Source organism: Pelodiscus sinensis, chromosome 4, assembly GCF_049634645.1.
Source record: "Pelodiscus sinensis isolate JC-2024 chromosome 4, ASM4963464v1, whole genome shotgun sequence".
NCBI lineage: Eukaryota > Metazoa > Chordata > Testudines > Trionychidae > Pelodiscus > Pelodiscus sinensis.
Genome location: NC_134714.1, coordinates 118,845,302 through 118,868,177, shown reverse-complemented (window position 1 = coordinate 118,868,177; position 22,876 = coordinate 118,845,302). Strand labels below are relative to the sequence as shown.

The 22,876-nt window shown below is 48.1% G+C and overlaps 1 protein-coding gene and 1 long non-coding RNA gene across 2 annotated transcripts in view; both read right to left on the bottom strand.

Annotated features, from left to right (window-relative positions):
• The window catches only part of MUC6 (mucin 6, oligomeric mucus/gel-forming), a 92,052-nt gene that overhangs the window by 12,928 nt on the left and 56,248 nt on the right, over positions 1-22,876 (bottom strand). The window contains exons 31-41 of the mRNA XM_075928795.1: positions 22,604-22,642; positions 20,705-21,646; positions 19,716-19,754; positions 17,817-18,758; positions 16,828-16,866; positions 14,929-15,870; positions 13,940-13,978; positions 12,041-12,982; positions 11,052-11,090; positions 9,359-10,094; positions 627-1,264 (exon numbers count right to left, since the gene is read on the bottom strand). Of these exons, the coding sequence (XP_075784910.1) occupies positions 627-1,264; positions 9,359-10,094; positions 11,052-11,090; positions 12,041-12,982; positions 13,940-13,978; positions 14,929-15,870; positions 16,828-16,866; positions 17,817-18,758; positions 19,716-19,754; positions 20,705-21,646; positions 22,604-22,642 (5,337 nt within the window). The remainder of the gene's footprint in view (positions 1-626; positions 1,265-9,358; positions 10,095-11,051; positions 11,091-12,040; positions 12,983-13,939; positions 13,979-14,928; positions 15,871-16,827; positions 16,867-17,816; positions 18,759-19,715; positions 19,755-20,704; positions 21,647-22,603; positions 22,643-22,876) is intronic.
• LOC142829251 (uncharacterized) lies at positions 4,182-6,798 on the bottom strand. The gene is made up of 3 exons (XR_012903678.1): positions 6,265-6,798; positions 5,276-5,314; positions 4,182-4,318 (listed from the first exon to the last, which is right to left on the bottom strand). It is a non-coding gene; the product is annotated as an uncharacterized LOC142829251 (long non-coding RNA).

Below are 22,876 nucleotides of genomic sequence, written 5' to 3'. Positions count from 1 at the left end.
CTTTATCCCCACGCACTGTCCACGAGAGTGGCCTTCAGTCGTCTATGGGGAAGCTTTGTGAGAGGGACTGCCGTTTTCTAAAAGACACTCTCTTTTACAAGATTTCAATTTCCCACTTCCCACAACTTGTATTCACCCTTTCTTAGGCAGTGAGCATCACAGCAAGGACACTTGGCTTTGCCGGGTAGGAGTAAGGCTAGGCTCCCTGGGTATGTCGTGTAGGACTGACTTTAAGGCACTGTGGAAATGGACCTTGGCAATTGATTGAAACACAGAAATGTCAGAGGGAGCTGAAGGGTGGGTTGGGAGTAGAGAGAAAGGCCGATGAATAGAAATGTTGCCGTGGCCTTCCGATGGCTTGGCGCCAAAGCCAACCAGCGTAGACATTCTTGGATAAAGAAGCCTACGTCGCGTAGGAGCAATTGAAAGAGAGCTGTTACACCCGTCGTTGCCTAAAGACCCGAAGGAAAGCAGCGACTGCAATTTACCTGTTGGTGTGGTCTCAGTTGATGTAGCAGTGGAGGAAACAGTTGTCAGCGTGGTTTTTACGGTGCTTGGAGTGGTGGTCTCTGATGTGGAGCTTTCCATGGAAGTAGTAGTCGGGGTTGTTGTGGTCGGAGTGAGGGTTGTGAGCGTAGTTGGTGTGGTGGTTGTGGTGGGTGTGGTAATGGTAGTGGAAACAGTAGGCGTTGACTTGGATGTTGTGGTCTCAGTTGAGCTAGTGGGCAAGGTAGATGTGGTGAGAGAGTGGGTTGTGGACATAGTTGGTGTGGCGGTTGTGGGGGGTGTGGTAATGGTAACGGAAACGGTAGGAATTGGCTTGGGTGTTGTGGTCTCAGTTGAACTAGCGGGCAAGGTAGATGTGGTAAGAGAGTGGGTTGTGGGTGTAGTGGGTGACGTGGATGTAGTAAAGCTTGTGGAAATAGTAGGAGTTGATTTGGATGTTGTGGTTTCTGTTGAGCTAGTGGGCAAGGTAGATGTGGAGAGAGAGTGGGTTGTGGGTGTGGTGGGTGAGGTGGATGTAGTAAAGGTTGTGGAAACAGTAGGCCTTGTTGTGATTTCAGTTGTGCTAGTAGGCAAGGTGGTTGTGGTCAGAGTGAGGGTTGTGAGCGTAGTTGGTGTGGTGGATGTGGTAACGGTAGTAGAAACGGTAGGAGTTGGCTTGGATGTCGTGCTCTCCGTTGAACTGGTGGACAAGGTGGTAGCGGTCACTGTGAGCGTTGTGGGAGTGGTCGTTGTGGTAGTTGTGCTGGTTTCCGTAGAACTTGTGGAAAGTGTGGTCGTTGGCAGAGGTGTACTTGTTGATTTGATTTTTACTGAGGGGGAGCTGGACTCTGTAGACGCAGTGGTTCTGGACGTTGTGGAGACAGGCGTGCTGGGAGTTGTTTTGCTGGTACTTGGTGGTGGTGTACTTTCTACCATCTTTGTTACTGCAAGGGAGAAATGTGAGTTGAGAGGGCGAAATTGACAGGAAAGATTTAGATTACCGAGAAAACATTTGCAATTCCTTAATCATTTGGTAAACATGCCAAAGATGTTTTAGAGTGAGTGCCACTGTCTGCTCGATCGGGAGAGACCAATTAAATAAAAAACTGACAGGTGGTCCCCTCACACAAATTAGTAAAAATGTAATGGGGCACCACTTGTGATAATTCCTTCAACTGCCAAGCTTGTGAAAGGAACACAATTGCGTAAATGCAAGTGCATTCATAGTTTTGTAAAGGAAACCAGATGTTTCTGGAAAGGAGTGGGCTGTGGGCTGCTTAGGGGCGGGGGGATAAATTCTCCTGACAGAAGATGTGGGGCGGATAAGCAGGCCACCTTTGACTGTTGTCGGGCAGTATAACGCTTCTTGGAATGTTTTGTGTAATGTCTGTTGCTGCTTTGCCTTGTGCGCATCTAATATTTTCTTGGTCACACCATAGGTCTAGGGAAACCTCCTTTCTTCGCTATGCCACGTAACCTTTCTGAGACAGAATGTGCATGCAAATATTGACCAAGCCATTGAAAATGAAGGCTGGCTTATTTTGTCTTGCAAGCATGGGTCCCTATTCCTGGAAGATGTTGAATGCCTTCTGCTGCCTTTTGTGGGCCCAGAGGATGGGAGCTGGGATCTCTTCCCCTCACAGGGTAGTTCCTCCATGCTTTGTTAATGTTTCCCCTCCGTGTAGCTCTTCTGCTCAGAATACAGCAACATGTGTGGAACACAGTGTCTGCTTCCTAGCCCCGGAAAAGATGCAGGGAGCGATTCTAGCTTTCAGAGGGCACCTTGCCCCTCCTGTCTTTGCAACCTGATCTGGCGGGGATCAATGTGAGGGTCTCAAATCAAAGGAGATGAGCAATCCTCATCAGCATCTCTTATTTTAGAGACTGGCTGTCGGACTCACCAGGTGAGGTTGGAGAAGTAGGTTTAGTTGGCTCTTTTCCTGCAAAGGAAGAGAGTAAGGAAAAGTAAAATGATTGGATCCCGTGAATGAGAGAAAACGAAGATGGTCTTCCTAAGCCATCAATCAATGCAATTTCATTCGCCTCACTGGAAAACTTGACGTGCGGCGAAGAGTGCATCGATGGGAGAGACAAAACCCCTTTTTTTGATTCTGATGTTCAATCCGTATTTCAACTCTCTGAGTTTGTTTCATTCGAGCCACAGTGCAAGGAAATAGTTTTCGGTGTGTGCCTTTCTTAGGAAGGCATAGAGACTGTAGCACAACAGAATGGATGCGGCGTATGGGCCTCCGTGTCTGTATCGGGAGATTAGTCCTAGAAGAATATGTACAGGAATCTCTGGAAGTCCCAGGGGCTAAGAATTAGGAACGGAGGTGGGATACGCATGAAGAGCGAGGTTTGCCTTGTGAACAAAGCAAGCTAGAGATAACAGGAAACGTACACTTTATCCCCACGCACTGTCCACAAGAGTGGCCTTCAGTCGTCTATGGGGAAGCTTTGTGAGAGGGACTGCCGTTTTCTAAAAGACACTCTCTTTTACAAGATTTCAATTTCCCCCTTCCCACAACTTGTATTCACCTTTTCTTAGGCAGTGAGCATCACAGCAAGGACACTTGGCTTTGCCGGGTAGGAGTAAGGCTAGGCTCCCTGGGTATGTCGTGTAGGACTGACTTTAAGGCACTGTGGAAATGGACCTTGGCAATTGATTGAAACACAGAAATGTCAGAGGGAGCTGAAGGGTGGGTTGGGAGTAGAGAGAAAGGCCGATGAATAGAAATGTTGCCGTGGCCTTCCGATGGCTTGGCGCCAAAGCCAACCAGCGTAGACATTCTTGGATAAAGAAGCCTACGTCGCGTAGGAGCAATTGAAAGAGAGCTGTTACACCGGTCGTTGCCTAAAGACCCGAAGGAAAGCAGCGACTGCAATTTACCTGTTGGTGTGGTCTCAGTTGATGTAGCAGTGGAGGAAACAGTTGTCAGCGTAGATTTTACGGTGCTTGGAGTGGTGGTCTCTGATGTGGAGCTTTCCATGGAAGTAGTAGTCGGGGTTGTTGTGGTCGGAGTGAGGGTTGTGAGCGTAGTTGGTGTGGTGGTTGTGGTGGGTGTGGTAATGGTAGTGGAAACAGTAGGCGTTGACTTGGATGTTGTGGTCTCAGTTGAGCTAGTGGGCAAGGTAGATGTGGTGAGAGAGTGGGTTGTGGACATAGTTGGTGTGGCGGTTGTGGGGGGTGTGGTAATGGTAACGGAAACGGTAGGAATTGGCTTGGGTGTTGTGGTCTCAGTTGAACTAGCGGGCAAGGTAGATGTGGTAAGAGAGTGGGTTGTGGGTGTACTGGGTGACGTGGATGTAGTAAAGCTTGTGGAAATAGTAGGAGTTGATTTGGATGTTGTGGTTTCTGTTGAGCTAGTGGGCAAGGTAGATGTGGAGAGAGAGTGGGTTGTGGGTGTCGTGGGTGAGGTGGATGTAGTAAAGGTTGTGGAAACAGTAGGCCTTGTTGTGATTTCAGTTGTGCTAGTAGGCAAGGTGGTTGTGGTCAGAGTGAGGGTTGTGAGCGTAGTTGGTGTGGTGGGTGTGGTAACGGCAGTAGAAACGGTAGGAGTTGGCTTGGATGTCGTACTCTCCGTTGAACTGGTGGACGAGGTGGTAGCGGTCACTGTGAGCGTTGTGGGAGTGGTCGTTGTGGTAGTTGTGCTGGTTTCCGTAGAACTTGTGGAAAGTGTGGTCGTTGACAGAGGTGTACTTGTTGATTTGATTTTTACTGAGGGGGAGCTGGACTCTGTAGACGCAGTGGTTCTGGACGTTGTGGAGACAGGCGTGCTGGGAGTTGTTTTGCTGGTACTTGGTGGTGGTGTACTTTCTACCATCTTTGTTACTGCAAGGGAGAAATGTGAGTTGAGAGGGCGAAATTGACAGGAAAGATATAGATTACCGAGAAAACATTTGCAATTCCTTAATCATTTGGTAAACATGCCAAAGATGTTTTAGAGTGAGTGCCACTGTCTGCTCGATTGGGAGAGACCAATTAAGTAAAAAACTGACAGGTGGTCCCCTCACACAAATTAGTAAAAATGTAATGGGGCACCATTTGTGATAATTCCTTCAACTGCCAAGCTTGTGAAAGGAACACAATTGCGTAAATGCAAGTGCATTCACAGTTTTGTAAAGGAAACCAGATGTTTCTGGAAAGGAGTGGGCTGTGGGCTGCTTAGGGGCGGGGGGTTAAATCCTCCTGACAGAAGATGTGGGGCTGATAAGCAGGCCACCTTTGACTGTTGTCGGGCAGTATAACGCTTCTTGGAATGTTTTGTGTAATGTCTGTTGCTGCTTTGCCTTGTGCGCATCTAATACTTTCTTGGTCACACCATAGGTCTAGGGAAACCTCCTTTCTTCGCTATGCCACGTAACCTTTCTGAGACAGAATGTGCATGCAAATATTGACCAAGCCATTGAAAATGAAGGCTGGCTTATTTTGTCTTGCAAGCATGGGTCCCTATTCCTGGAAGATGTTGAATGCCTTCTGCTGCCTTTTGTGGGCCCTGAGGATGGGAGCTGGGATCTCTTCCCCTCACAGGGTAGTTCCTCCATGCTTTGTTAATGTTTCCCCTCCGTGTAGCTCTTCTGCTCAGAATACAGCAACATGTGTGGAACACAGTGTCTGCTTCCTAGCCCCGGAAAAGATGCAGGGAGCGATTCTAGCTTTCAGAGGGCACCTTGCCCCTCCTGTCTTTGCAACCTGATCTGGCGGGGATCAATGTGAGGGTCTCAAATCAAAGGAGATGAGCAATCCTCATCAGCATCTCTTATTTTAGAGACTGGCTGTCGGACTCACCAGGTGAGGTTGGAGAAGTAGGTTTAGTTGGCTCTTTTCCTGCAAAGGAAGAGAGTAAGGAAAAGTAAAATGATTGGATCCCGTGAATGAGAGAAAACGAAGATGGTCTTCCTAAGCCATCAATCAATGCAATTTCATTCGCCTCACTGGAAAACTTGACGTGCGGCGAAGAGTGCATCGACGGGAGAGACAAAACCCCATTTTTTGATTCTGATGTTCAATCCGTATTTCAACTCTCTGAGTTTGTTTCATTCGAGCCACAGTGCAAGGAAATAGTTTTCGGTGTGTGCCTTTCTTAGGAAGGCATAGAGACTGTAGCACAACAGAATGGATGCGGCGTATGGGCCTCCGTGTCTGTATCGGGAGATTAGTCCTAGAAGAATATGTACAGGAATCTCTGGAAGTCCCAGGGGCTAAGAATTAGGAACGGAGGTGGGATACGCATGAAGAGCGAGGTTTGCCTTGTGAACAAAGCAAGCTAGAGATAACAGGAAACGTACACTTTATCCCCACGCACTGTCCACAAGAGTGGCCTTCAGTCGTCTATGGGGAAGCTTTGTGAGAGGGACTGCCGTTTTCTAAAAGACACTCTCTTTTACAAGATTTCAATTTCCCCCTTCCCACAACTTGTATTCACCTTTTCTTAGGCAGTGAGCATCACAGCAAGGACACTTGGCTTTGCCGGGTAGGAGTAAGGCTAGGCTCCCTGGGTATGTCGTGTAGGACTGACTTTAAGGCACTGTGGAAATGGACCTTGGCAATTGATTGAAACACAGAAATGTCAGAGGGAGCTGAAGGGTGGGTTGGGAGTAGAGAGAAAGGCCGATGAATAGAAATGTTGCCGTGGCCTTCCGATGGCTTGGCGCCAAAGCCAACCAGCGTAGACATTCTTGGATAAAGAAGCCTACGTCGCGTAGGAGCAATTGAAAGAGAGCTGTTACACCGGTCATTGCCTAAAGACCCGAAGGAAAGGAGCGACTGCAATTTACCTGTTGGTGTGGTCTCAGTTGATGTAGCAGTGGAGGAAACAGTTGTCAGCGTGGTTTTTACGGTGCTTGGAGTGGTGGTCTCTGATGTGGAGCTTTCCATGGAAGTAGTAGTCGGGGTTGTTGTGGTCGGAGTGAGGGTTGTGAGCGTAGTTGGTGTGGTGGTTGTGGTGGGTGTGGTAATGGTAGTGGAAACAGTAGGCGTTGACTTGGATGTTGTGGTCTCAGTTGAGCTAGCGGGCAAGGTAGATGTGGTGAGAGAGTGGGTTGTGGACATAGTTGGTGTGGCGGTTGTGGGGGGTGTGGTAATGGTAACGGAAACGGTAGGAATTGGCTTGGGTGTTGTGGTCTCAGTTGAACTAGCGGGCAAGGTAGATGTGGTAAGAGAGTGGGTTGTGGGTGTAGTGGGTGACGTGGATGTAGTAAAGCTTGTGGAAATAGTAGGAGTTGATTTGGATGTTGTGGTTTCTGTTGAGCTAGTGGGCAAGGTAGATGTGGAGAGAGAGTGGGTTGTGGGTGTCATGGGTGAGGTGGATGTAGTAAAGGTTGTGGAAACAGTAGGCCTTGTTGTGATTTCAGTTGTGCTAGTAGGCAAGGTGGTTGTGGTCAGAGTGAGGGTTGTGAGCGTAGTTGGTGTGGTGGGTGTGGTAACGGCAGTAGAAACGGTAGGAGTTGGCTTGGATGTCGTACTCTCCGTTGAACTGGTGGACGAGGTGGTAGCGGTCACTGTGAGCGTTGTGGGAGTGGTCGTTGTGGTAGTTGTGCTGGTTTCCGTAGAACTTGTGGAAAGTGTGGTCGTTGACAGAGGTGTACTTGTTGATTTGATTTTTACTGAGGGGGAGCTGGACTCTGTAGACGCAGTGGTTCTGGACGTTGTGGAGACAGGCGTGCTGGGAGTTGTTTTGCTGGTACTTGGTGGTGGTGTACTTTCTACCATCTTTGTTACTGCAAGGGAGAAATGTGAGTTGAGAGGGCGAAATTGACAGGAAAGATATAGATTACCGAGAAAACATTTGCAATTCCTTAATCATTTGGTAAACATGCCAAAGATGTTTTAGAGTGAGTGCCACTGTCTGCTCGATTGGGAGAGACCAATTAAGTAAAAAACTGACAGGTGGTCCCCTCACACAAATTAGTAAAAATGTAATGAGGCACCACTTGTGATAATTCCTTCAACTGCCAAGCTTGTGAAAGGAACACAATTGCGTAAATGCAAGTGCATTCATAGTTTTGTAAAGGAAACTAGATGTTTCTGGAAAGGAGTGGGCTGTGGGCTGCTTAGGGGTGGGGGGATAAATTCTCCTGACAGAAGATGTGGGGCGGATAAGCAGGCCACCTTTGACTGTTGTCGGGCAGTATAACGCTTCTTGGAATGTTTTGTGTAATGTCTGTTGCTGCTTTGCCTTGTGCGCATCTAATACTTTCTTGGTCACACCATAGGTCTAGGGAAACCTCCTTTCTTCGCTATGCCACGTAACCTTTCTGAGACAGAATGTGCATGCAAATATTGACCAAGCCATTGAAAATGAAGGCTGGCTTATTTTGTCTTGCAAGCATGGGTCCCTATTCCTGGAAGATGTTGAATGCCTTCTGCTGCCTTTTGTGGGCCCTGAGGATGGGAGCTGGGATCTCTTCCCCTCACAGGGTAGTTCCTCCATGCTTTGTTAATGTTTCCCCTCCGTGTAGCTCTTCTGCTCAGAATACAGCAACATGTGTGGAACACAGTGTCTGCTTCCTAGCCCCGGAAAAGATGCAGGGAGCGATTCTAGCTTTCAGAGGGCACCTTGCCCCTCCTGTCTTTGCAACCTGATCTGGCGGGGATCAATGTGAGGGTCTCAAATCAAAGGAGATGAGCAATCCTCATCAGCATCTCTTATTTTAGAGACTGGCTGTCGGACTCACCAGGTGAGGTTGGAGAAGTAGGTTTAGTTGGCTCTTTTCCTGCAAAGGAAGAGAGTAAGGAAAAGTAAAATGATTGGATCCCGTGAATGAGAGAAAACGAAGATGGTCTTCCTAAGCCATCAATCAATGCAATTTCATTCGCCTCACTGGAAAACTTGACGTGCGGCGAAGAGTGCATCGACGGGAGAGACAAAACCCCATTTTTTGATTCTGATGTTCAATCCGTATTTCAACTCTCTGAGTTTGTTTCATTCGAGCCACAGTGCAAGGAAATAGTTTTCGGTGTGTGCCTTTCTTAGGAAGGCATAGAGACTGTAGCACAACAGAATGGATGCGGCGTATGGGCCTCCGTGTCTGTATCGGGAGATTAGTCCTAGAAGAATATGTACAGGAATCTCTGGAAGTCCCAGGGGCTAAGAATTAGGAACGGAGGTGGGATACGCATGAAGAGCGAGGTTTGCCTTGTGAACAAAGCAAGCTAGAGATAACAGGAAACGTACACTTTATCCCCACGCACTGTCCACAAGAGTGGCCTTCAGTCGTCTATGGGGAAGCTTTGTGAGAGGGACTGCCGTTTTCTAAAAGACACTCTCTTTTACAAGATTTCAATTTCCCCCTTCCCACAACTTGTATTCACCTTTTCTTAGGCAGTGAGCATCACAGCAAGGACACTTGGCTTTGCCGGGTAGGAGTAAGGCTAGGCTCCCTGGGTATGTCGTGTAGGACTGACTTTAAGGCACTGTGGAAATGGACCTTGGCAATTGATTGAAACACAGAAATGTCAGAGGGAGCTGAAGGGTGGGTTGGGAGTAGAGAGAAAGGCCGATGAATAGAAATGTTGCCGTGGCCTTCCGATGGCTTGGCGCCAAAGCCAACCAGCGTAGACATTCTTGGATAAAGAAGCCTACGTCGCGTAGGAGCAATTGAAAGAGAGCTGTTACACCGGTCGTTGCCTAAAGACCCGAAGGAAAGCAGCGACTGCAATTTACCTGTTGGTGTGGTCTCAGTTGATGTAGCAGTGGAGGAAACAGTTGTCAGCGTGGTTTTTACGGTGCTTGGAGTGGTGGTCTCTGATGTGGAGCTTTCCATGGAAGTAGTAGTCGGGGTTGTTGTGGTCGGAGTGAGGGTTGTGAGCGTAGTTGGTGTGGTGGTTGTGGTGGGTGTGGTAATGGTAGTGGAAACAGTAGGCGTTGACTTGGATGTTGTGGTCTCAGTTGAGCTAGTGGGCAAGGTAGATGTGGTGAGAGAGTGGGTTGTGGACATAGTTGGTGTGGCGGTTGTGGGGGGTGTGGTAATGGTAACGGAAACGGTAGGAATTGGCTTGGGTGTTGTGGTCTCAGTTGAACTAGCGGGCAAGGTAGATGTGGTAAGAGAGTGGGTTGTGGGTGTAGTGGGTGACGTGGATGTAGTAAAGCTTGTGGAAATAGTAGGAGTTGATTTGGATGTTGTGGTTTCTGTTGAGCTAGTGGGCAAGGTAGATGTGGAGAGAGAGTGGGTTGTGGGTGTCATGGGTGAGGTGGATGTAGTAAAGGTTGTGGAAACAGTAGGCCTTGTTGTGATTTCAGTTGTGCTAGTAGGCAAGGTGGTTGTGGTCAGAGTGAGGGTTGTGAGCGTAGTTGGTGTGGTGGGTGTGGTAACGGTAGTAGAAACGGTAGGAGTTGGCTTGGATGTCGTGCTCTCCGTTGAACTGGTGGACAAGGTGGTAGCGGTCACTGTGAGCGTTGTGGGAGTGGTCGTTGTGGTAGTTGTGCTGGTTTCCGTAGAACTTGTGGAAAGTGTGGTCGTTGACAGAGGTGTACTTGTTGATTTGATTTTTACTGAGGGGGAGCTGGACTCTGTAGACGCAGTGGTTCTGGACGTTGTGGAGACAGGCGTGCTGGGAGTTGTTTTGCTGGTACTTGGTGGTGGTGTACTTTCTACCATCTTTGTTACTGCAAGGGAGAAATGTGAGTTGAGAGGGCGAAATTGACAGGAAAGATATAGATTACCGAGAAAACATTTGCAATTCCTTAATCATTTGGTAAACATGCCAAAGATGTTTTAGAGTGAGTGCCACTGTCTGCTCGATTGGGAGAGACCAATTAAGTAAAAAACTGACAGGTGGTCCCCTCACACAAATTAGTAAAAATGTAATGGGGCACCATTTGTGATAATTCCTTCAACTGCCAAGCTTGTGAAAGGAACACAATTGCGTAAATGCAAGTGCATTCACAGTTTTGTAAAGGAAACCAGATGTTTCTGGAAAGGAGTGGGCTGTGGGCTGCTTAGGGGCGGGGGGTTAAATCCTCCTGACAGAAGATGTGGGGCTGATAAGCAGGCCACCTTTGACTGTTGTCGGGCAGTATAACGCTTCTTGGAATGTTTTGTGTAATGTCTGTTGCTGCTTTGCCTTGTGCGCATCTAATACTTTCTTGGTCACACCATAGGTCTAGGGAAACCTCCTTTCTTCGCTATGCCACGTAACCTTTCTGAGACAGAATGTGCATGCAAATATTGACCAAGCCATTGAAAATGAAGGCTGGCTTATTTTGTCTTGCAAGCATGGGTCCCTATTCCTGGAAGATGTTGAATGCCTTCTGCTGCCTTTTGTGGGCCCTGAGGATGGGAGCTGGGATCTCTTCCCCTCACAGGGTAGTTCCTCCATGCTTTGTTAATGTTTCCCCTCCGTGTAGCTCTTCTGCTCAGAATACAGCAACATGTGTGGAACACAGTGTCTGCTTCCTAGCCCCGGAAAAGATGCAGGGAGCGATTCTAGCTTTCAGAGGGCACCTTGCCCCTCCTGTCTTTGCAACCTGATCTGGCGGGGATCAATGTGAGGGTCTCAAATCAAAGGAGATGAGCAATCCTCATCAGCATCTCTTATTTTAGAGACTGGCTGTCGGACTCACCAGGTGAGGTTGGAGAAGTAGGTTTAGTTGGCTCTTTTCCTGCAAAGGAAGAGAGTAAGGAAAAGTAAAATGATTGGATCCCGTGAATGAGAGAAAACGAAGATGGTCTTCCTAAGCCATCAATCAATGCAATTTCATTCGCCTCACTGGAAAACTTGACGTGCGGCGAAGAGTGCATCGACGGGAGAGACAAAACCCCATTTTTTGATTCTGATGTTCAATCCGTATTTCAACTCTCTGAGTTTGTTTCATTCGAGCCACAGTGCAAGGAAATAGTTTTCGGTGTGTGCCTTTCTTAGGAAGGCATAGAGACTGTAGCACAACAGAATGGATGCGGCGTATGGGCCTCCGTGTCTGTATTGGGAGATTAGTCCTAGAAGAATATGTACAGGAATCTCTGGAAGTCCCAGGGGCTAAGAATTAGGAACGGAGGTGGGATACGCATGAAGAGCGAGGTTTGCCTTGTGAACAAAGCAAGCTAGAGATAACAGGAAACGTACACTTTATCCCCACGCACTGTCCACAAGAGTGGCCTTCAGTCGTCTATGGGGAAGCTTTGTGAGAGGGACTGCCGTTTTCTAAAAGACACTCTCTTTTACAAGATTTCAATTTCCCCCTTCCCACAACTTGTATTCACCTTTTCTTAGGCAGTGAGCATCACAGCAAGGACACTTGGCTTTGCCGGGTAGGAGTAAGGCTAGGCTCCCTGGGTATGTCGTGTAGGACTGACTTTAAGGCACTGTGGAAATGGACCTTGGCAATTGATTGAAACACAGAAATGTCAGAGGGAGCTGAAGGGTGGGTTGGGAGTAGAGAGAAAGGCCGATGAATAGAAATGTTGCCGTGGCCTTCCGATGGCTTGGCGCCAAAGCCAACCAGCGTAGACATTCTTGGATAAAGAAGCCTACGTCGCGTAGGAGCAATTGAAAGAGAGCTGTTACACCGGTCGTTGCCTAAAGACCCGAAGGAAAGCAGCGACTGCAATTTACCTGTTGGTGTGGTCTCAGTTGATGTAGCAGTGGAGGAAACAGTTGTCAGCGTGGTTTTTACGGTGCTTGGAGTGGTGGTCTCTGATGTGGAGCTTTCCATGGAAGTAGTAGTCGGGGTTGTTGTGGTCGGAGTGAGGGTTGTGAGCGTAGTTGGTGTGGTGGTTGTGGTGGGTGTGGTAATGGTAGTGGAAACAGTAGGCGTTGACTTGGATGTTGTGGTCTCAGTTGAGCTAGCGGGCAAGGTAGATGTGGTGAGAGAGTGGGTTGTGGACATAGTTGGTGTGGCGGTTGTGGGGGGTGTGGTAATGGTAACGGAAACGGTAGGAATTGGCTTGGGTGTTGTGGTCTCAGTTGAACTAGCGGGCAAGGTAGATGTGGTAAGAGAGTGGGTTGTGGGTGTAGTGGGTGAGGTGGATGTAGTAAAGCTTGTGGAAATAGTAGGAGTTGATTTGGATGTTGTGGTTTCTGTTGAGCTAGTGGGCAAGGTAGATGTGGAGAGAGAGTGGGTTGTGGGTGTCATGGGTGAGGTGGATGTAGTAAAGGTTGTGGAAACAGTAGGCCTTGTTGTGATTTCAGTTGTGCTAGTAGGCAAGGTGGTTGTGGTCAGAGTGAGGGTTGTGAGCGTAGTTGGTGTGGTGGGTGTGGTAACGGCAGTAGAAACGGTAGGAGTTGGCTTGGATGTCGTACTCTCCGTTGAACTGGTGGACGAGGTGGTAGCGGTCACTGTGAGCGTTGTGGGAGTGGTCGTTGTGGTAGTTGTGCTGGTTTCCGTAGAACTTGTGGAAAGTGTGGTCGTTGACAGAGGTGTACTTGTTGATTTGATTTTTACTGAGGGGGAGCTGGACTCTGTAGACGCAGTGGTTCTGGACGTTGTGGAGACAGGCGTGCTGGGAGTTGTTTTGCTGGTACTTGGTGGTGGTGTACTTTCTACCATCTTTGTTACTGCAAGGGAGAAATGTGAGTTGAGAGGGCGAAATTGACAGGAAAGATATAGATTACCGAGAAAACATTTGCAATTCCTTAATCATTTGGTAAACATGCCAAAGATGTTTTAGAGTGAGTGCCACTGTCTGCTCGATTGGGAGAGACCAATTAAGTAAAAAACTGACAGGTGGTCCCCTCACACAAATTAGTAAAAATGTAATGAGGCACCACTTGTGATAATTCCTTCAACTGCCAAGCTTGTGAAAGGAACACAATTGCGTAAATGCAAGTGCATTCATAGTTTTGTAAAGGAAACTAGATGTTTCTGGAAAGGAGTGGGCTGTGGGCTGCTTAGGGGTGGGGGGATAAATTCTCCTGACAGAAGATGTGGGGCGGATAAGCAGGCCACCTTTGACTGTTGTCGGGCAGTATAACGCTTCTTGGAATGTTTTGTGTAATGTCTGTTGCTGCTTTGCCTTGTGCGCATCTAATACTTTCTTGGTCACACCATAGGTCTAGGGAAACCTCCTTTCTTCGCTATGCCACGTAACCTTTCTGAGACAGAATGTGCATGCAAATATTGACCAAGCCATTGAAAATGAAGGCTGGCTTATTTTGTCTTGCAAGCATGGGTCCCTATTCCTGGAAGATGTTGAATGCCTTCTGCTGCCTTTTGTGGGCCCTGAGGATGGGAGCTGGGATCTCTTCCCCTCACAGGGTAGTTCCTCCATGCTTTGTTAATGTTTCCCCTCCGTGTAGCTCTTCTGCTCAGAATACAGCAACATGTGTGGAACACAGTGTCTGCTTCCTAGCCCCGGAAAAGATGCAGGGAGTGATTCTAGCTTTCAGAGGGCACCTTGCCCCTCCTGTCTTTGCAACCTGATCTGGTGGGGATCAATGTGAGGGTCTCAAATCAAAGGAGATGAGCAATCCTCATCAGCATCTCTTATTTTAGAGACTGGCTGTCGGACTCACCAGGTGAGGTTGGAGAAGTAGGTTTAGTTGGCTCTTTTCCTGCAAAGGAAGAGAGTAAGGAAAAGTAAAATGATTGGATCCCGTGAATGAGAGAAAACGAAGATGGTCTTCCTAAGCCATCAATCAATGCAATTTCATTCGCCTCACTGGAAAACTTGACGTGCGGCGAAGAGTGCATCGACGGGAGAGACAAAACCCCATTTTTTGATTCTGATGTTCAATCCGTATTTCAACTCTCTGAGTTTGTTTCATTCGAGCCACAGTGCAAGGAAATAGTTTTCGGTGTGTGCCTTTCTTAGGAAGGCATAGAGACTGTAGCACAACAGAATGGATGCGGCGTATGGGCCTCCGTGTCTGTATCGGGAGATTAGTCCTAGAAGAATATGTACAGGAATCTCTGGAAGTCCCAGGGGCTAAGAATTAGGAACGGAGGTGGGATACGCATGAAGAGCGAGGTTTGCCTTGTGAACAAAGCAAGCTAGAGATAACAGGAAACGTACACTTTATCCCCACGCACTGTCCACAAGAGTGGCCTTCAGTCGTCTATGGGGAAGCTTTGTGAGAGGGACTGCCGTTTTCTAAAAGACACTCTCTTTTACAAGATTTCAATTTCCCCCTTCCCACAACTTGTATTCACCTTTTCTTAGGCAGTGAGCATCACAGCAAGGACACTTGGCTTTGCCGGGTAGGAGTAAGGCTAGGCTCCCTGGGTATGTCGTGTAGGACTGACTTTAAGGCACTGTGGAAATGGACCTTGGCAATTGATTGAAACACAGAAATGTCAGAGGGAGCTGAAGGGTGGGTTGGGAGTAGAGAGAAAGGCCGATGAATAGAAATGTTGCCGTGGCCTTCCGATGGCTTGGCGCCAAAGCCAACCAGCGTAGACATTCTTGGATAAAGAAGCCTACGTCGCGTAGGAGCAATTGAAAGAGAGCTGTTACACCGGTCGTTGCCTAAAGACCCGAAGGAAAGCAGCGACTGCAATTTACCTGTTGGTGTGGTCTCAGTTGATGTAGCAGTGGAGGAAACAGTTGTCAGCGTGGTTTTTACGGTGCTTGGAGTGGTGGTCTCTGATGTGGAGCTTTCCATGGAAGTAGTAGTCGGGGTTGTTGTGGTCGGAGTGAGGGTTGTGAGCGTAGTTGGTGTGGTGGTTGTGGTGGGTGTGGTAATGGTAGTGGAAACAGTAGGCGTTGACTTGGATGTTGTGGTCTCAGTTGAGCTAGTGGGCAAGGTAGATGTGGTGAGAGAGTGGGTTGTGGACATAGTTGGTGTGGCGGTTGTGGGGGGTGTGGTAATGGTAACGGAAACGGTAGGAATTGGCTTGGGTGTTGTGGTCTCAGTTGAACTAGCGGGCAAGGTAGATGTGGTAAGAGAGTGGGTTGTGGGTGTAGTGGGTGACGTGGATGTAGTAAAGCTTGTGGAAATAGTAGGAGTTGATTTGGATGTTGTGGTTTCTGTTGAGCTAGTGGGCAAGGTAGATGTGGAGAGAGAGTGGGTTGTGGGTGTCATGGGTGAGGTGGATGTAGTAAAGGTTGTGGAAACAGTAGGCCTTGTTGTGATTTCAGTTGTGCTAGTAGGCAAGGTGGTTGTGGTCAGAGTGAGGGTTGTGAGAGTAGTTGGTGTGGTGGGTGTGGTAACGGTAGTAGAAACGGTAGGAGTTGGCTTGGATGTCGTGCTCTCCGTTGAACTGGTGGACAAGGTGGTAGCGGTCACTGTGAGCGTTGTGGGAGTGGTCGTTGTGGTAGTTGTGCTGGTTTCCGTAGAACTTGTGGAAAGTGTGGTCGTTGACAGAGGTGTACTTGTTGATTTGATTTTTACTGAGGGGGAGCTGGACTCTGTAGACGCAGTGGTTCTGGACGTTGTGGAGACAGGCGTGCTGGGAGTTGTTTTGCTGGTACTTGGTGGTGGTGTACTTTCTACCATCTTTGTTACTGCAAGGGAGAAATGTGAGTTGAGAGGGCGAAATTGACAGGAAAGATATAGATTACCGAGAAAACATTTGCAATTCCTTAATCATTTGGTAAACATGCCAAAGATGTTTTAGAGTGAGTGCCACTGTCTGCTCGATTGGGAGAGACCAATTAAGTAAAAAACTGACAGGTGGTCCCCTCACACAAATTAGTAAAAATGTAATGGGGCACCATTTGTGATAATTCCTTCAACTGCCAAGCTTGTGAAAGGAACACAATTGCGTAAATGCAAGTGCATTCACAGTTTTGTAAAGGAAACCAGATGTTTCTGGAAAGGAGTGGGCTGTGGGCTGCTTAGGGGTGGGGGGTTAAATCCTCCTGACAGAAGATGTGGGGCTGATAAGCAGGCCACCTTTGACTGTTGTCGGGCAGTATAACGCTTCTTGGAATGTTTTGTGTAATGTCTGTTGCTGCTTTGCCTTGTGCGCATCTAATACTTTCTTGGTCACACCATAGGTCTAGGGAAACCTCCTTTCTTCGCTATGCCACGTAACCTTTCTGAGACAGAATGTGCATGCAAATATTGACCAAGCCATTGAAAATGAAGGCTGGCTTATTTTGTCTTGCAAGCATGGGTCCCTATTCCTGGAAGATGTTGAATGCCTTCTGCTGCCTTTTGTGGGCCCTGAGGATGGGAGCTGGGATCTCTTCCCCTCACAGGGTAGTTCCTCCATGCTTTGTTAATGTTTCCCCTCCGTGTAGCTCTTCTGCTCAGAATGCAGCAACATGTGTGGAACACAGTGTCTGCTTCCTAGCCCCGGAAAAGATGCAGGGAGCGATTCTAGCTTTCAGAGGGCACCTTGCCCCTCCTGTCTTTGCAACCTGATCTGGCGGGGATCAATGTGAGGGTCTCAAATCAAAGGAGATGAGCAATCCTCATCAGCATCTCTTATTTTAGAGACTGGCTGTCGGACTCACCAGGTGAGGTTGGAGAAGTAGGTTTAGTTGGCTCTTTTCCTGCAAAGGAAGAGAGTAAGGAAAAGTAAAATGATTGGATCCCGTGAATGAGAGAAAACGAAGATGGTCTTCCTAAGCCATCAATCAATGCAATTTCATTCGCCTCACTGGAAAACTTGACGTGCGGCGAAGAGTGCATCGACGGGAGAGACAAAACCCCATTTTTTGATTCTGATGTTCAATCCGTATTTCAACTCTCTGAGTTTGTTTCATTCGAGCCACAGTGCAAGGAAATAGTTTTCGGTGTGTGCCTTTCTTAGGAAGGCATAGAGACTGTAGCACAACAGAATGGATGCGGCGTATGGGCCTCCGTGTCTGTATCGGGAGATTAGTCCTAGAAGAATATGTACAGGAATCTCTGGAAGTCCCAGGGGCTAAGAATTAGGAACGGAGGTGGGATACGCATGAAGAGCGAGGTTTGCCTTGTGAACAAAGCAAGCTAGAGATAACAGGAAACGTACACTTTATCCCCACGCACTGTCCACAAGAGTGGCCTTCAGTCGTCTATGGGGAAGCTTTGTGAGAGGGACTGCCGTTTTCTAAAAGACACTCTCTTTTACAAGATTTCAATTTCCCCCTTCCCACAACTTGTATTCACCTTTTCTTAGGCAGTGAGCATCACAGCAAGGACACTTGGCTTTGCCGGGTAGGAGTAAGGCTAGGCTCCCTGGGTATGTCGTGTAGGACTGACTTTAAGGCACTGTGGAAATGGACCTTGGCAATTGATTGAAACACAGAAATGTCAGAGGGAGCTGAAGGGTGGGTTGGGAGTAGAGAGAAAGGCCGATGAATAGAAATGTTGCCGTGGCCTTCCGATGGCTTGGCGCCAAAGCCAACCAGCATAGACATTCTTGGATAAAGAAGCCTACGTCGCGTAGGAGCAATTGAAAGAGAGCTGTTACACCGGTCATTGCCTAAAGACCCGAAGGAAAGCAGCGACTGCAATTTACCTGTTGGTGTGGTCTCAGTTGATGTAGCAGTGGAGGAAACAGTTGTCAGCGTGGTTTTTACGGTGCTTGGAGTGGTGGTCTCTGATGTGGAGCTTTCCATGGAAGTAGTAGTCGGGGTTGTTGTGGTCGGAGTGAGGGTTGTGAGCGTAGTTGGTGTGGTGGTTGTGGTGGGTGTGGTAATGGTAGTGGAAACAGTAGGCGTTGACTTGGATGTTGTGGTCTCAGTTGAGCTAGCGGGCAAGGTAGATGTGGTGAGAGAGTGGGTTGTGGACATAGTTGGTGTGGCGGTTGTGGGGGGTGTGGTAATGGTAACGGAAACGGTAGGAATTGGCTTGGGTGTTGTGGTCTCAGTTGAACTAGCGGGCAAGGTAGATGTGGTAAGAGAGTGGGTTGTGGGTGTAGTGGGTGAGGTGGATGTAGTAAAGCTTGTGGAAATAGTAGGAGTTGATTTGGATGTTGTGGTTTCTGTTGAGCTAGTGGGCAAGGTAGATGTGGAGAGAGAGTGGGTTGTGGGTGTCATGGGTGAGGTGGATGTAGTAAAGGTTGTGGAAACAGTAGGCCTTGTTGTGATTTCAGTTGTGCTAGTAGGCAAGGTGGTTGTGGTCAGAGTGAGGGTTGTGAGAGTAGTTGGTGTGGTGGGTGTGGTAACGGTAGTAGAAACGGTAGGAGTTGGCTTGGATGTCGTGCTCTCCGTTGAACTGGTGGACAAGGTGGTAGCGGTCACTGTGAGCGTTGTGGGAGTGGTCGTTGTGGTAGTTGTGCTGGTTTCCGTAGAACTTGTGGAAAGTGTGGTCGTTGACAGAGGTGTACTTGTTGATTTGATTTTTACTGAGGGGGAGCTGGACTCTGTAGACGCAGTGGTTCTGGACGTTGTGGAGACAGGCGTGCTGGGAGTTGTTTTGCTGGTACTTGGTGGTGGTGTACTTTCTACCATCTTTGTTACTGCAAGGGAGAAATGTGAGTTGAGAGGGCGAAATTGACAGGAAAGATATAGATTACCGAGAAAACATTTGCAATTCCTTAATCATTTGGTAAACATGCCAAAGATGTTTTAGAGTGAGTGCCACTGTCTGCTCGATTGGGAGAGACCAATTAAGTAAAAAACTGACAGGTGGTCCCCTCACACAAATTAGTAAAAATGTAATGGGGCACCATTTGTGATAATTCCTTCAACTGCCAAGCTTGTGAAAGGAACACAATTGCGTAAATGCAAGTGCATTCACAGTTTTGTAAAGGAAACCAGATGTTTCTGGAAAGGAGTGGGCTGTGGGCTGCTTAGGGGTGGGGGGTTAAATCCTCCTGACAGAAGATGTGGGGCTGATAAGCAGGCCACCTTTGACTGTTGTCGGGCAGTATAACGCTTCTTGGAATGTTTTGTGTAATGTCTGTTGCTGCTTTGCCTTGTGCGCATCTAATACTTTCTTGGTCACACCATAGGTCTAGGGAAACCTCCTTTCTTCGCTATGCCACGTAACCTTTCTGAGACAGAATGTGCATGCAAATATTGACCAAGCCATTGAAAATGAAGGCTGGCTTATTTTGTCTTGCAAGCATGGGTCCCTATTCCTGGAAGATGTTGAATGCCTTCTGCTGCCTTTTGTGGGCCCTGAGGATGGGAGCTGGGATCTCTTCCCCTCACAGGGTAGTTCCTCCATGCTTTGTTAATGTTTCCCCTCCGTGTAGCTCTTCTGCTCAGAATACAGCAACATGTGTGGAACACAGTGTCTGCTTCCTAGCCCCGGAAAAGATGCAGGGAGCGATTCTAGCTTTCAGAGGGCACCTTGCCCCTCCTGTCTTTGCAACCTGATCTGGCGGGGATCAATGTGAGGGTCTCAAATCAAAGGAGATGAGCAATCCTCATCAGCATCTCTTATTTTAGAGACTGGCTGTCGGACTCACCAGGTGAGGTTGGAGAAGTAGGTTTAGTTGGCTCTTTTCCTGCAAAGGAAGAGAGTAAGGAAAAGTAAAATGATTGGATCCCGTGAATGAGAGAAAACGAAGATGGTCTTCCTAAGCCATCAATCAATGCAATTTCATTCGCCTCACTGGAAAACTTGACGTGCGGCGAAGAGTGCATCGACGGGAGAGACAAAACCCCATTTTTTGATTCTGATGTTCAATCCGTATTTCAACTCTCTGAGTTTGTTTCATTCGAGCCACAGTGCAAGGAAATAGTTTTCGGTGTGTGCCTTTCTTAGGAAGGCATAGAGACTGTAGCACAACAGAATGGATGCGGCGTATGGGCCTCCGTGTCTGTATCGGGAGATTAGTCCTAGAAGAATATGTACAGGAATCTCTGGAAGTCCCAGGGGCTAAGAATTAGGAACGGAGGTGGGATACGCATGAAGAGCGAGGTTTGCCTTGTGAACAAAGCAAGCTAGAGATAACAGGAAACGTACACTTTATCCCCACGCACTGTCCACAAGAGTGGCCTTCAGTCGTCTATGGGGAAGCTTTGTGAGAGGGACTGCCGTTTTCTAAAAGACACTCTCTTTTACAAGATTTCAATTTCCCCCTTCCCACAACTTGTATTCACCTTTTCTTAGGCAGTGAGCATCACAGCAAGGACACTTGGCTTTGCCGGGTAGGAGTAAGGCTAGGCTCCCTGGGTATGTCGTGTAGGACTGACTTTAAGGCACTGTGGAAATGGACCTTGGCAATTGATTGAAACACAGAAATGTCAGAGGGAGCTGAAGGGTGGGTTGGGAGTAGAGAGAAAGGCCGATGAATAGAAATGTTGCCGTGGCCTTCCGATGGCTTGGCGCCAAAGCCAACCAGCGTAGACATTCTTGGATAAAGAAGCCTACGTCGCGTAGGAGCAATTGAAAGAGAGCTGTTACACCGGTCATTGCCTAAAGACCCGAAGGAAAGCAGCGACTGCAATTTACCTGTTGGTGTGGTCTCAGTTGATGTAGCAGTGGAGGAAACAGTTGTCAGCGTGGTTTTTACGGTGCTTGGAGTGGTGGTCTCTGATGTGGAGCTTTCCATGGAAGTAGTAGTCGGGGTTGTTGTGGTCGGAGTGAGGGTTGTGAGCGTAGTTGGTGTGGTGGTTGTGGTGGGTGTGGTAATGGTAGTGGAAACAGTAGGCGTTGACTTGGATGTTGTGGTCTCAGTTGAGCTAGCGGGCAAGGTAGATGTGGTGAGAGAGTGGGTTGTGGACATAGTTGGTGTGGCGGTTGTGGGGGGTGTGGTAATGGTAACGGAAACGGTAGGAATTGGCTTGGGTGTTGTGGTCTCAGTTGAACTAGCGGGCAAGGTAGATGTGGTAAGAGAGTGGGTTGTGGGTGTAGTGGGTGACGTGGATGTAGTAAAGCTTGTGGAAATAGTAGGAGTTGATTTGGATGTTGTGGTTTCTGTTGAGCTAGTGGGCAAGGTAGATGTGGAGAGAGAGTGGGTTGTGGGTGTCGTGGGTGAGGTGGATGTAGTAAAGGTTGTGGAAACAGTAGGCCTTGTTGTGATTTCAGTTGTGCTAGTAGGCAAGGTGGTTGTGGTCAGAGTGAGGGTTGTGAGCGTAGTTGGTGTGGTGGGTGTGGTAACGGCAGTAGAAACGGTAGGAGTTGGCTTGGATGTCGTACTCTCCGTTGAACTGGTGGACGAGGTGGTAGCGGTCACTGTGAGCGTTGTGGGAGTGGTCGTTGTGGTAGTTGTGCTGGTTTCCGTAGAACTTGTGGAAAGTGTGGTCGTTGACAGAGGTGTACTTGTTGATTTGATTTTTACTGAGGGGGAGCTGGACTCTGTAGACGCAGTGGTTCTGGACGTTGTGGAGACAGGCGTGCTGGGAGTTGTTTTGCTGGTACTTGGTGGTGGTGTACTTTCTACCATCTTTGTTACTGCAAGGGAGAAATGTGAGTTGAGAGGGCGAAATTGACAGGAAAGATATAGATTACCGAGAAAACATTTGCAATTCCTTAATCATTTGGTAAACATGCCAAAGATGTTTTAGAGTGAGTGCCACTGTCTGCTCGATTGGGAGAGACCAATTAAGTAAAAAACTGACAGGTGGTCCCCTCACACAAATTAGTAAAAATGTAATGGGGCACCACTTGTGATAATTCCTTCAACTGCCAAGCTTGTGAAAGGAACACAATTGCGTAAATGCAAGTGCATTCACAGTTTTGTAAAGGAAACCAGATGTTTCTGGAAAGGAGTGGGCTGTGGGCTGCTTAGGGGCGGGGGGTTAAATCCTCCTGACAGAAGATGTGGGGCTGATAAGCAGGCCACCTTTGACTGTTGTCGGGCAGTATAACGCTTCTTGGAATGTTTTGTGTAATGTCTGTTGCTGCTTTGCCTTGTGCGCATCTAATACTTTCTTGGTCTCACCATAGGTCTAGGGAAACCTCCTTTCGTCGCTATGCCACGTAACCTTTCTGAGACAGAATGTGCATGCAAATATTGACCAAGCCATTGAAAATGAAGGCTGGCTTATTTTGTCTTGCAAGCATGGGTCCCTATTCCTGGAAGATGTTGAATGCCTTCTGCTGCCTTTTGTGGGCCCTGAGGATGGGAGCTGGGATCTCTTCCCCTCACAGGGTAGTTCCTCCATGCTTTGTTAATGTTTCCCCTCCGTGTAGCTCTTCTGCCCAGAATACAGCAACATGTGTGGAACACAGTGTCTGCTTCCTAGCCCCGGAAAAGATGCAGGGAGCGATTCTAGCTTTCAGAGGGCACCTTGCCCCTCCTGTCTTTGCAACCTGATCTGGCGGGGATCAATGTGAGGGTCTCAAATCAAAGGAGATGAGCAATCCTCATCAGCATCTCTTATTTTAGAGACTGGCTGTCGGACTCACCAGGTGAGGTTGGAGAAGTAGGTTTAGTTGGCTCTTTTCCTGCAAAGGAAGAGAGTAAGGAAAAGTAAAATGATTGGATCCCGTGAATGAGAGAAAACGAAGATGGTCTTCCTAAGCCATCAATCAATGCAATTTCATTCGCCTCACTGGAAAACTTGACGTGCGGCGAAGAGTGCATTGACGGGAGAGACAAAACCCCATTTTTTGATTCTGATGTTCAATCCGTATTTCAACTCTCTGAGTTTGTTTCATTCGAGCCACAGTGCAAGGAAA